This window comes from Nematolebias whitei, chromosome 16 (assembly GCF_014905685.2).
Source record: "Nematolebias whitei isolate Nwh7 chromosome 16, NemWhi1, whole genome shotgun sequence".
Taxonomy (NCBI): Eukaryota; Metazoa; Chordata; class Actinopteri; order Cyprinodontiformes; family Rivulidae; genus Nematolebias; species Nematolebias whitei.
Genome location: NC_056513.1, coordinates 17,698,715 through 17,712,335, shown reverse-complemented (window position 1 = coordinate 17,712,335; position 13,621 = coordinate 17,698,715). Strand labels below are relative to the sequence as shown.

Below are 13,621 nucleotides of genomic sequence, written 5' to 3'. Positions count from 1 at the left end.
AATATTTAAAATCATACGCAAAAGAAAATATTACCAGATATATGTATATACCATACCATCCATCCATCCATCCATCCATCCATTATCTTTACCCGCTTATTCCATTTTGGGTCACGGGGGTCGCCGGTGCCCATGTCCAGCAATCACTGTGCGAGGGGCGGGGTACACCCTGGACGGGTCGCAAGTCCATCACAGGGCCACATAAAGACAAACGAGACAAACAACCATTCACTCTCTCACTCACACCTAGGGACAATTTAGAGTTACCAATCAGCCTAACATGCATGTTTTTTGGTCTGTGGGAGAAAACCGGAGTACCCGGAGAAAACCCACGCATGCACGGAGAGAACATGCAAACTCCACCCAGAAAGGCCCCTGGACCGGGGTTTGAACCAAGGACTTGCTCGCTGAGAGGCAGCAGCTCTACCAGTTGCGCCACCGTGCTGCGTATATACCATACCATACTATTTTATTTATAGAGCACTTAAAACAGCTACAAGGCCAACCAAAGTGCTGTACAGACAGAACAACAGACAACACACAAAGCAATATACAAAATGAAGTAAATCAGAATATAGACATAAAAACGATGCAGATAATAAATATGACAACAAACCAGTGTGGAGCGTACATGTTCAAAACACAGATCCTCTGGTGTTGAAAGCTACTGAATAGTAGTGGGTTTTTAAACGGGATTTGAAAACCGAGAGAGAGGGGGCCTGTCTGACAAGCAGAGGTAACTCGTTCCAAAGTATTGGTCCTGCTACAGAGAAGGCCCTGTCACCTCTGAGTTCCTGGAACTGTGAGGAGCAACTGGTCCGCTAACCTCAGGGAACGTGGAGGGACATACGGTTGTAGCAAATCAGAGAGATGAGGGGAAACTGTTCAACAATTTTTAGACATACAGGAGTATTTTGAACTGGATTTGAAGGTGAACCGGTAGCCAGTGCAGGGAGGCCAAAACTGGTGTAATGGCTCTCTTTTGCCTGTACTGGTTAAAAATCGGGCTGCTGCATTCTGGACCAGTTGTAGTCGTGCAATGGAGGTTTGACTGATACCAAACAGGAGCGAATTGCAGTAATCCAGCCTAGATGTAATGAATGCATTTATTACTGTCTCCAGGTTATTTTTGGAAAATAAGGGCTTCAGTTTAGACAGCTGCCTCAGTTGGAAGAAACATGATTTAACAATCATGTTTACATGATTGTTAAGTTTCAGGGAAGGGTCCATTATTACTCCCAGATTAGTGACTCTATATATATTTTAATATATTATGAAATCCTATTCTAGTGCCACCCACATATCACTTGGTCTAGTAATTCAAGTTTCCTTCTTATAGATGCCACTGACAAACATTTGTGATGCTAACAGATTTATACCTGAGTTCTGACATAAACTAATAAAATATTGTCAAACACTGATGTTCCTACAATTATTTCAAACCTTCCCTCTTCCTTGTCGACAGTAATGTCAAACTGGTTCAAAACCAAAAAAGTCCATGCTCAATAATCCAGGAAGAGGGCTGGCAACTGAGGAGGGGGCGTGCCAAAGACATCATCTTAGCACCAACATAACTGGTTTGTTCCACTTTGGAGTAAGCTGTTTGGGGGAAGAATCAGTTTTGTGTTGTGTGTTTCCTTGACTGATGAAGACTTCCGGATGGAAGGTGAAACGTTTCAGCAAAAAAAGAAACTGTCCAGATGACCTGACTGAAAGTTGTTGAGTAGTGTTCAATATTTTTCATGTCAAAATGAATGAAATCATCAAATCTCAGTCAAAAATTGGGTTATAAATACATGGGGTGGGGGTAGACGTAAATAAGTCGCATCGCATGTGTAAAAAAAAAAAGTCTATGATAATTCAGAGCTATACATAGAGACTAAAATCCAAACAAATAGCAGAGCTTATATAGAAGGCTAGCCTGTGATCGGAAGGTTGTTGGTTCGACTCCTCGGACCGACAACATCAAAATGTGGGTGGGAAAGGTGAAGCACTCACACCTGCCTCCACCCTCATTCGCCCCACCCTGGACCATTGAGCAAGGCCCTTAACCCCCACCATCTGCTCCCGCGGGTGTCCTAGATGACAGCTCTCTGCTCCACACAGAAGGCTGTGGTACCTCGATGGTCTGTGGTTGTGCCACAATGACCCTCAAGTGCTGTGGCAACCCCTGAGGAAGAGTGCAGCCAAAAGAAAAATAATAATACATTTCATTTCACAATAATGTATGCCAATCTTAGTCATTCATTCTACCTTTATTTATACAGGTTAATCCCATTGAGTCTCGGGGGCTCATTTACAAGAGGCTTGATTTTAATAAAGAGTGATGACAACAGTAGACAATCATAAAAACATACAAATTGAGAAGAACAAATAAAAGAAAATTGTGGTTAAAAAAAAAAAACAGCTAGATTGTAAGGCGGTGTAGAATACTAAAACAGGAACATGTCTGCATAGGTTTTTGCCAGGAACTTAGCAGATGTTTGAAGCCACTTAGAGAGGTCAAGGTCGAGAGCTTCAGTTCTTTTTGCAAGATGTTCCAGGAAACAAGAGCGGAGTAGGAGAAGGCCCTTTTGCCTAGTTCAGTCCTCACTGAGGGAACACTGCAGGTAATAATGTCCTGAGAGCGCACGCTGTAGCTGCACTCACGCAGTGACGTATAGGAGATGTATGAAGGCAACAGACGAAGGAGTGATTTAAAGATGAAAACGTACCAATGAGAGAGTCTGTGTGAAGTTAATGATGACCAGTTAACCAATGAGACTATTAAAAAAGAAAGATGTTTAGGTTCTGATCTTGTGTGTCTTTCTTTCAGTCTGATGCCTTATGTTGATCTGTTGAGTCATATTGGACTAGGAGACACTAAATGGATATTATGGAAATATTGGAAGATATGTATGAGCAACTGAACAGGCAACAGAAAAGTAAGAGCATGACAAAACAATGTGGGTGGAATGAATGACCATAACAGTGAGTCAGTACAGTTCGTTCAAATGTCATCTGATATTAGAGTAAATCATGGAGGAAGCTCGTTATCACCTGAAGTTAAAAGCAGAATTTTGTTCTCTGGTCTAACTTTGAGATGACATGAGCCAACATTATACTAAAGATGCATCATAAACATACATCATAGACCATTCAGGCTGCTTAAAAAAAAACTGAAAAGTGTAATGTGTAAATGTATATTTTGGAACTAAATAAAAACGTCATCAATGTCAATGTCAATTCCTCCCCACCATCACAGACATTTACACCTCCAGATGCAGGAAGAGGGCCACCTGCATCATGAAGGACCCCACTCACCCAGCACACACACTTTTTGCCCCGCTCCCCTCAGGAAGAAGGTTGAGGAGCATTAAGTGTAGAACCACTAGACTGAGGAACAGCTTCTACCCTGAGGCTGTTAGACCCATGAATCTCTAACCAGAATAATCACTGTGAAAAATCACATCACCCTGCTGATCTGTTTCATGTTGCTGCTGATCTGTTCCATGTTGCTGCTGATCTGTTTCATGTTGCTGCTGATCTGTTTCATGTTGCTGTGTTCATTCGTACTCTTCTGCTCACACAGACTCATGTTCGTGCTGCTGTTCGGCATATTGTTTTTATACTACTAGTGCTTAGTGTATTTTTTAGTTTAACGTTTTTCTTAGTTCATATCTTAGATCTTATTACTGTTTTTCTTTTACATTTTATACTTTTGTTGGATGTAACTGGGACCCTGTGTACACAATTTCATTCCACTTAATGTACCACATGTACCACTTCATGTACCACACGAATGGTTGCAGTATGCATGTAATGAAATATGCTGAAAAAACTTGAAGAAACAGTTCACAGGTCAAAAACGGCCCATTTGTGGGAATTATGTACTTGTGGCTGTTAATGCAATTGCTTGACTTGTGCAGCTTTTGGCTTTTTCCCAGATTGTTCGTCCTGCTATGATGATGTACAGAGTCATGTTTTCCATCCTCTTGGCATTTTCAAACTTCTAAATAAGAATAGACACAGTTTTGTGGTGGTGACCTTTAATTTTGTTTGGTTCACTTACTCTGCCAAACCAGAAGATAGATGCAATATATCTTCATTTTCTCCATTTTGATTTTTGTATGCCATTTTAGTTGTGGCAGAGTTTGTTCTTGAGTGCATGGGTTGGGGCAAGAACAAAAGAAGCGAGACAAAATTAAGTTAAACATGTCAGTGCCATTGTATGGGCAGGTGTAGTAAAGGCCCTTTTGTGTTTAACAATTATCTGCATCTTGTTCTACAAAATGCTTTAGGATTGTGAAACTGATCCATTTTGAGTTATTATCTTTTCACAACTTGGATTGAGTTCTTTCATATTTTTTTCTGTTGATCTTTATTAAAAACGTGGGTTTTTTTTGCTTCTATGTGGTTGACAATTAAAATCAAGAAGAAGAAAAAAACATTTACAGGGAAAATGCACACCACACCTCTGGAAAAACCTCTGCTGCAACAGAACACATGGCTAGAACCCAGTATCGCTACCATTTTTCATTTGAGCTTGGTTAAAACAAACAAACAAACAAAAAAATCCTCGCATTTATTAATTTATTTTAAGTGAGACTTGACACTAGTTCTAGTTCAGAGGGTTTTAAGAAATGTTACTACCCGTACAGAACGGTAATAAGAACCGCATCTGATTTTTTTATTTGTTTGGATCCAGGTGACCAGAGGAACATTGTGTCTGCATAACAATGGTCGCGTAAAAAAAAAAAAAAAAAAAAAAAAAAGCAACACAAGCAACAAGATCATCTCACAGTCTCAAAACGCCCTAATCAGGATTTGGGTTTTATGGTTATTTTTTGTTAACTTCTATGTTTATTTTTAGGCTTGTATTCCCCTTTTGTTATCATGTTTGTTTTCTTAACCAAATTATAGATTAAATGTACTTCAAAGAAGGTAATAGAAAATGCAGACGGTGTAGTGGCTGAATTGTGTTCCCAGCCCTGAGAGGGTGCACAATCCCTCCAAAGAATTCTGGGTCTGTCCCTGGGCCTCGTTCTGGTGAGACACACCTGGAAAACCTCCAAAAAGAGGCGTTCAGGATGCGTCCAGATGCCTGAACCTGAGTTGACTCCTGAGTTGACTCCTTTCAATATGAAGAAGCAACGGCCCTACTCCGAGCAGGAAGACAGAGCTCCTCCTTCTATCTCTAAGGCTGAGCCCGGCCACCCAATAAAGGAAGATCATTTTGGCGGCTTACGTACGGGATCTTGTTCTTTTGGTCATGATCCAAACCTCATGACCAAAGGTGAGGGTTGAAACATAGACATACCAGTAAATTGAGAGCTTTGCCTTTCGACTCAACTCTTCACTGTAGGAGTTGTGGTTTTGTCCCCGGTGCTGTGTTTATGTCTGCGTTCCCCTGGTCCTCATTTTCTGTTTTTTTTTTTTTTATAGGGTTTGTGTTTTCCTACTGTATGCCTCCATCTGGTATTGTGGACTGCACTCCCTGTTTTCCCATTTTATCATTTCCCCTGATATGTTTCAGCTGCGTGTCCTCACAGGTATTTGGTCTTGTTAGTCATTGTATATAGTCTGTGCCTCTGTGTTAGTGCTTTGTCCTGGCATTGTCTTATGTCCATGATGATTTGTCTGTTATGTAAGTACCTCCTGTTTATGCATGTTTATTTTGCTGCCCTGTTAGCTCTTTTGCTTTGTTAATAAATTCTTTATTTTTCATTATCGCCTGCTTGCCTGCACCATTGGGTTCCCCTGCACCAGCCTTTTGTGACATTCACCACAATGGACTGAAGCAATGCCCTCAATGCCTGATCTGTCTCCCACTCCATCCTACCATCACTTATGAACAAAACACACAGATACTTAAATGTCTCCACCTGGGGCAAACATGCCTGAAAACATCTCCTCCTGACCTGGAGGGGGCATTACACCCATTTCTAGTTGAGAACCATGTCCAAGCTTCAGACAATATGACTGGTCAGGCACAGGCGTTACTGACAGTTATATTGTACTTCAGGAAAGTTCAGCTGTTTCTAATGTTCTATAGCATTTCTGAATCCTATTTCTTGCTGTATTGCAAATTTATATGCACCTTTTTAAAAAAAAAAAAAATACATCACTTGCTTGCTACCATATCCTTAAAAACCTGTTGTGTACAATCAAGTTTAAACCAGTTTACGTTTAAGCTTATAACATCTTAACTATGCATGAGTGTGCTTGGAGAACTGGAAAATGCTGATAACAGACACTGATGATAAATAAGATTAATTTTGCACTGTTACATGAAGTTCAGCTCCTTTTCTTATACTTGAGTTGGTGTACGCCACAATGACTGCACCTTAGCTGTCTGTTCACCTGTTCAGTTTGTGCAGCTTTTTGCTTTTCTGTCAGATTGTTCACTTTGAATCGGTAATGGACAGCACAGCAATCATCAACACAATTTGTCCAGTATGAGGTTGAATCAGACCATTTCTCCCATATTCACCTTTAATGTGATAGTGAATTAAACCAAAATGTTCAGCAAGAGTGAAGATGTGCCAAAAGATTTAATTTCCACCAGTGGTTGACTCAACAAGCACAAGCTGGTTTACAAGGATTGCAATCAGTTTTGGAGATGCGCTCTCTCTTGATCTTCACAATAGTTTTTAAACCCCTTCCCAATGCCTTATGTGTTTTAGATGAAACAAGTGATTAACATAACATCAAGGTCCGTGTTTCATCTAAAACATGTAAGACCTGCAAAGACCTGTCATTATTCAGGTCACAAATCAAAAGCAAAGATCTAAAACATGCTAGGAAGTTTGTCCTTGAACACCAGGGCTGGTAAACATGTAATAACCACTAAACATGCTAGTTCATTATACTTTTGAGTTCATAGCATTTCAATGTGGTGCAACGACAACAGTCTAAGTCTGAATACATTAAAGACGAAGGAGCTAGTCATTGATTTTAGAAAAGTGAGAAATGACATTCTTATAACTATCAATGGGGACTGTGTGGAAAGGGTCACAGACTTTCACTTCCTGGGTATTCATATCAAGGAGGACCTAACCTGGGGTGTGAACATCAAGGAACTAAAAAAAAAGGCACAGCAGAGACTCTACTTCCTGAGAATGCTCTGGAAAAATAACATTTATCAGAGGCTGCTGGTGTCCTTCTACCAGTTCCACCATAGAGAGCATCCTCACTCACGGACTCGGTGTGTGGTTCTCCAGCTGCACTGCAGCACACAAAAAAGAACTACAGAGGATTGCGAGGTCGGCAGAAAAAAAAATCATTGCATGCTCTCTACTCACCCTGGAGGACCTACACAGCTCTCGTTGTTTTCAGAGAGCTCACAAAAATTGTTATGGACGATGCCCACCCCGGTCACCATCTCTTTGAGCTATGACCATCAGTCAGACAGATCCTTTATAAACTCTGTTCTTATATCCATTTTAAATAGAACGCAGGTCAGTGTAATATTTTACTTTGCACTATTTTACTATTTTACTATTCACTGATACACGGGCAATGTGCAGTTTTTGCTCCGGAGCTGTTGTGCAATCTAACAGTATTTCTAACTGTCATCTAATTGTATTTACAGTCCAACAGATAGTAATAATGTACTTTATTGCCAAAAATCTAGCAATTTTATTTTTCCTTGTCGCTTAATGTTATGCTTTTATGTTGAAAACACTTTCGGCTGCCGCGTCATCGCGTAAGGGACACGTCATGCGGAAGTTGTGCATTTCTTCGTAATTCACGTCGCGTCCTTTCATTCATCGGCCTGTTTTGTTCAGTAATTATATTCACCAGTTGTAAATATTGAATTTACCAAGATGCCTTCAACATTCGAGCTTTGTCCCGGACGGATGATCGGAGGAGACCACCCGTGTTTCATCATAGCTGAAATTGGGCAGAACCATCAGGGAGACATTGAGATTGCCAAGAAAATGATCAAAATGGCAAAGGTAAATGAAAGTAAGGTTAAGTTGGGACAAATGGTCTCTGAGCAGGTTTGCACCAATTTTAAGTCGTTGCACTCCTCGGTTCTTACTTTTCTTAAACTTTGACCAAAGCAAAGGGAGTGCAACAAAGTTTAATAATGACCACAATCTGTAAAACATATGGATTTAGGTATTATCATTTGGGTTAAGAAGGGGGCTCAACTCATCGCTTAAATGGGCTAGGTATCTGTGTTCCTCAGTTGCTGCATAAAATGTAGATTTTTGTGAAAGTGCTGTGTTTTTCAAAATGGGAGCCGCGGCCTCCTGGGGGCCGCCAGGGGGCGCTAGGGGTCCCCAGAAAGCTGTAGAGACGACAATAAAAAGCAACAACCAAAAAAAGTAATAATAATTAGGCCTGTCGCGATAAACAATAAATCAATGAATCGCATGATAAATGAAAATAACCGACCTCATTTTCATTCATCGACTTTATCGTTTCTTTGTGTCTCTCTCTTTCTACTGAAGACACTGGATGACAAAAGGCACAACTCTCTTTTCTCTTTAAAATCTTTTTTTAACCATCCAAAAAAAAGCTACGAACTAAGCTAACAGGCCTCCGTCTTGTCGACGCTCCAAAATGTACGTGCCTTCGTCTAAAAAGTTGTTTTTCTCTGCAAAAAGAAGCTGAGAACTTGTTTACTGATTTTTTTTTAATTAAAAGCTTTGTGTGAAAAGTGCTATGATAAAGAGCTTAAACCACATGAGCAGTCGCTATTTTGAGAACAGAAAAAAAGGAAAGAGAGACAGCCCATGCCACTTCAAGGGGCCTCCCTCCCATTTGACACGCTGCTCACTCCCTCACTATCCATCCTTCAGTTCAAACAATCTTATACTGCCATCTGGTGGTCAAAAAAAGGTACTGTATGCAAAACAAATTAAAACATTTCTTCTTAAATTTGACAATAATTACTAATTATTGTCAAATTTCAAACAATATTATTGTTTATCGCAATAATTTCTGAGACAGTTAATTGCCCAGCAATTTTTTTTATTGTGACAGGCCTAATAATAATAATACAAATTGCCCACTAGGGCAATCTGTATCTGTCATTTCCAGATAAACACACTTGAGAGAGAGAGGTTAGATTTCTTTTGTTTTGTTCTTCTGGTCAACAGTTTGTTGAAAAGTTTTTGTTTTTTTCAGTGGGAATATAAAACCGTGTTTAAAACATTGTAGTTAATAACATTTTTATGCTCAGCAGCTGTAATAATTAATTGAATGTAGTGAATAAAAGTTAAAACATTCTAAAAGTTGATGTTTCTTTACATATTTTGTATCATTATTTGTGGTTTGCGAGGGGGGTCTCAGCCAGCAGCTAGTGCTGTTTGGGGGGGCCATGGCATGGAAAAGTTTGGGAACCCCTGGTCTAGTGATCATGAGGGTCTGTTGACGAGTTCACATCATTGATGCTCTTATTTACTGTTATCTACATAGAACAGAAATCACCATTCAATGGAAAACTTTGAAAGACTTCCAGAAAACGTTAGTCAGCTCAGGGAGGTCAAGCTCCTTGGAAACCAAATATAAAGGAATCAAGGCCAGTTTAAAACTTTTGCACAGTGTGCTATATGACATTGTTTTCCTGCCCAATGCTATAACTTGTGTTTCCCCGTGTCCACCTTCACAGGATTGTGGCGCCGACTGCGCCAAATTCCAGAAAAGCGAGCTCGAGTACAAATTCAGCAAGCGAGCCTTGGAGCGTCCGTACGACTCCAAAAACTCCTGGGGAAAAACTTACGGCGAGCACAAGCGCCATCTGGAGTTCAACCATGACCAGTACAGAGAGCTGCAGAAATATGCTGCTGAGGTGGGGATCTTCTTCACAGCTTCAGGGATGGACGAGGTAAGAGAGACTTTTGTCAAAAGATTTGTGATGCTGCGAGTATCTAAGAGGTTTAACTCCACCTTTATACTCTGTCTTTCAGATGGCAGTGGAGTTTCTCCATGAACTCGATGTGCCTTTTTTAAAAGTGGGATCTGGAGACACCAACAACTTTCCCTATTTGGAGAAAACAGCCAAGAAAGGTGTTATTGAATAGCCATAACTAGATAAAAAAAAAAAAAGGTCCAAGTTACTGGATAGCAGATAATTTGAGTTTACTGTACAAGAAGTGTCAAAAATAAGTCTAGTCCACTTTCTGGAAATTCAAAACATTTTGTTCTTTACACAGTGTACACGTTCACCATTAATGCACATGATCACAAACAGAAATGCACTTGTTGTTGGGTCACACAAGCAGCATTAGCATCATGTCTGAAAAGCCACTATAAAATCTTAGTTACGATGCAATGATAGCTAACGTAGCGTTTGGTTTTCTGTACATGGCATTTAAAATGATTAGTGGGTTCTTGTCTGTCAGGTCGTCCCATGGTGGTGTCCAGTGGGATGCAGTCAATGGAGACAATGCGCCAAGTCTACAAGACGGTGAAGCAGCACAACGAAAACTTTGCTATCCTTCAGTGCACCAGCGCCTACCCTCTGGAGCCTGAAAATGTCAACCTCAGAGTGATCACGGTGAAAAGACACTTTTCTTATGGGCTTGAGCTTTTATAAATTAACACCAGGTAAACTCGGAAGGTTTGTGGCGATCAGAGACTGTACCACCTCCAGAGCTAACTCAGTTAGCACTACTTCAAATTTAGCTGCAAATCAGTGTGCATTGGAGCGCCTCCCTTTTGACTGTTAAGAGAACCCTCAAGTTCTTAGACCATAGTTTCAACAAAAAGGTTGGCCGCTCTCTCCAGTTTGGGCCTGAGTGTCAGCCACAAGCTGAGGAATTCAAGTATGTGGGAGTCCTGTTGATGAGTGGTGAGCGAGGCCTCATCTGCAGTAATGAGGGCGATGATCCGGTCTGACGTGGTATTGGAGCTGAGCTGAAAGGCAATGGTCTTGATTTACTGGTCTGTTCATGTTCCAGCCCTCACCTTTAGTCACGATGTGTGGATCGCGACCAGATGCAAGTGGCTGAAATAGGCTTTTAGCGTAGTTCATGTTGTGTGGCTGGGCTCAGCCTTGGAGATTAATCTTTTTTTTTAAGTTTATAGTATATTGTCTGTTTACAGTTTTATATCATGTTTGTGGTTTTAAAAATTATCATTACTTTATCCACTTGTTGACTGCAGGAGTACCAAAAGGAATTTCCAGACATTCCCATTGGATATTCTGGCCACGAGTCTGGAACGTATGTTTCTGTGGCAGCGGTGGCTCTGGGAGCAAAGGTCATTGAGCGTCATGTAACGCTGGACAAGACATGGAAAGGAAGCGACCACGCAGCTTCACTGGTGCCTTCTGAACTGGCTGAACTGGTTCGTGCCATTCGACTGGTGGAGAAGGCGATGGGAAGCAACGTCAAGCAGATGCTGCCATGTGAGAAGCCGTGCCATGACAAGGTTAGTGAAAAGATCCCTGCTGAAGAATTACACTAAAAATACTGTTTAATTATGTGAATTCTGAGTCAGGGTTCACATTATTGTTTTCCTTTTTATTGTTTCTTTGAATGTTTTTTTGGACTCAACTACGTCGGTGTACTTTGTTATTTAAACCAATAAAATATCAAAGTGGTCCGCTTGATCTTGGATAGATTGCAATGAGTTATTTTTATTTGTCACTCATACTTTTGAAATATGATCAGAAAGAATGTATTTACAGGAAAACAAAATCCCTATAGAAAGATTTTTTTCCTAACAGAGCACTTTGCTCTCATACTACAGGTTTATTTGTGGTTCCTAGAGTTTTCCAAAGCAGAATGGGGGGAAGATCTTTCAGTTATCAGACTCTTCTCTGGTGGAACCAACTTCCAGTTTCTGTCCATAAGGCTGACACGTCCATTTTTAAGACTGGGCTTAAGACTTTCTTTTTTGATAAATCCTATAGTTAGGGTTGGCTTGGGTTTCCTGACCTACCCCTTAGTTATGTTGCTATAGGCTTAGACTGCTGGAGGACAAATCGACTACATTTCATCAAATGAATAGTTACAAATGAATAGTTTGTATTTATAATTATTTATTTATTCACATGGTTTTTTTTAAATCTTTCCTCCTATAGATAGAACACCTCGACCTGCCATTCTGTGTCCATCACAATCCCAGCCGGTCAAAGCAGATGGCCGCTCGTCCTGAGCCTGGTTCTGCTAAAGGTTACCTGTTAAAAAGGAGTTTTTCCTTTCCGCTGTTGCCTTTGTGCTTGCTCAGGATGGGAGACTGCGAGGAAGTGAAAATTTAATGCAGTCTGCTGGCTTCCGTAGATAGAGAACTTTACTAATCGGCTTTTTATGTATGTGAATGTTTCTGTTCAGTGCCCTGAGAACGTCTGTTGTGACTTAGCACTATATAAATAAACTGAATTGAATTATACTTGCTCAAACTATGGTAGTCTAAATGTCCTTCTATGATGCTTTTAGCTTATACATGTACCTGCAGTATATGGTAAATGTACTGTACTTGTAAAGTGCCTTTCTATCTTATTAAAACACTCAAAGCTCTTCACACTACAATCTGTGCCCTCATTTACCCATTCATACAGCACTCTACGCTTCCTAGACGCCTCCCTGGTGAGGTGTTCCGGGCACGTCCCACTGGGAGGAGACCCAGAGGAAGACCCAGGACACGCTAAAGGGACTATGTTTCTCGGCTGGCCTGGGAACACCTCGGGATTCCCCTGGAGGAGCTGGCCCAAGTGGCTGTGGAGAGGGAAGTCTGGGCCTCCCTACTTTGGGTACATTCACACCAGCCCCGTTTAGTCCGCTTTAATTGAACTCCAGCTCGTTTTCCTAGAAAGTCCGGTTTGTTTGGGGAGGTGTGAACGCGCCATCGAACTCTGTCACGGAACAAAAAGGCGAACTCTGGCCCGGGCTAAAACCTAGGTCTCGGTCCGGTAGAAGCGAACTCCAGTGCGGTTCGAGTACAGTGTGAACGTAAACAGACCGAGCCCCGCTCCGCAGGGTAAACAAACACGCATTTCTCTGACCTTATATGGAGCCGTCAGCTGCCTTTTGTGGAAAAACAATATTCTCCATGGTCTTCTGTCTCATCTTCTGCTAAGTCCATTTTTGAAAAATGACAAAATATAACTCCTAAAACTGCTAAAACTTGATGCCACTTCATTTTTATTTTTGTTTACAGAAGAAGAAGAAGACGTGTCTTCAGAGGTTTTTGTGTCGTTTCTTTCAGTAGATCTTGGTGCAGCGCCCCCACAGGCGAGCAGGGGAACATGTTGGTTCAACAGGTTGACTCGACTGCACAGTGCAGTGTGAATGCAAACGCACCAGCTCAAATGTAAACAAAAGCTCATGAATAATGGTCCTGAACCGAGTCTACTGGACTATCTGGTGTGAAAACGACCTTAGGCTGCTACCCCCGCGACCTGGCCCCGGATAAGCGGAAGAGAATGGATGGATAGACAGCACTCTACTAGATCTGTACAAAGAATAATCAGTGCTTTATCACATTCAGACCCCAATGGGACACAAATCGGAGGCAATGAGGGGTTCAGCGTCTTGCCCAGGGACACTTGAGCATGTGACTGCTGGTGAATTCGAACCCCCAACTCTTGCATTGGAAGACAATTGCTCTAACTACTCAGCCACAGCCGCCCATACATATATATATATATATATATATATATATATATATATATATATATATA

General features: G+C 41.1%; 2 protein-coding genes across 2 annotated transcripts in view; both read left to right on the top strand.

Moving 5' to 3' along the window:
* tmod1 (tropomodulin 1) overlaps positions 1 to 13,621 on the top strand; it is a 307,955-nt gene that overhangs the window by 136,253 nt on the left and 158,081 nt on the right. The gene's annotated exons all lie outside the window — the stretch shown is intronic.
* LOC119422378 (sialic acid synthase) overlaps positions 7,689 to 13,621 on the top strand; it is a 6,787-nt gene continuing 854 nt past the window's right edge. Inside the window, exons 1-5 of the mRNA XM_037689741.1 lie at positions 7,689 to 7,940; positions 9,605 to 9,820; positions 9,903 to 10,002; positions 10,338 to 10,492; positions 11,101 to 11,367. Coding sequence (XP_037545669.1) covers positions 7,809 to 7,940; positions 9,605 to 9,820; positions 9,903 to 10,002; positions 10,338 to 10,492; positions 11,101 to 11,367 — 870 coding nt within the window. The 5' untranslated portion in view covers positions 7,689 to 7,808. The remainder of the gene's footprint in view (positions 7,941 to 9,604; positions 9,821 to 9,902; positions 10,003 to 10,337; positions 10,493 to 11,100; positions 11,368 to 13,621) is intronic.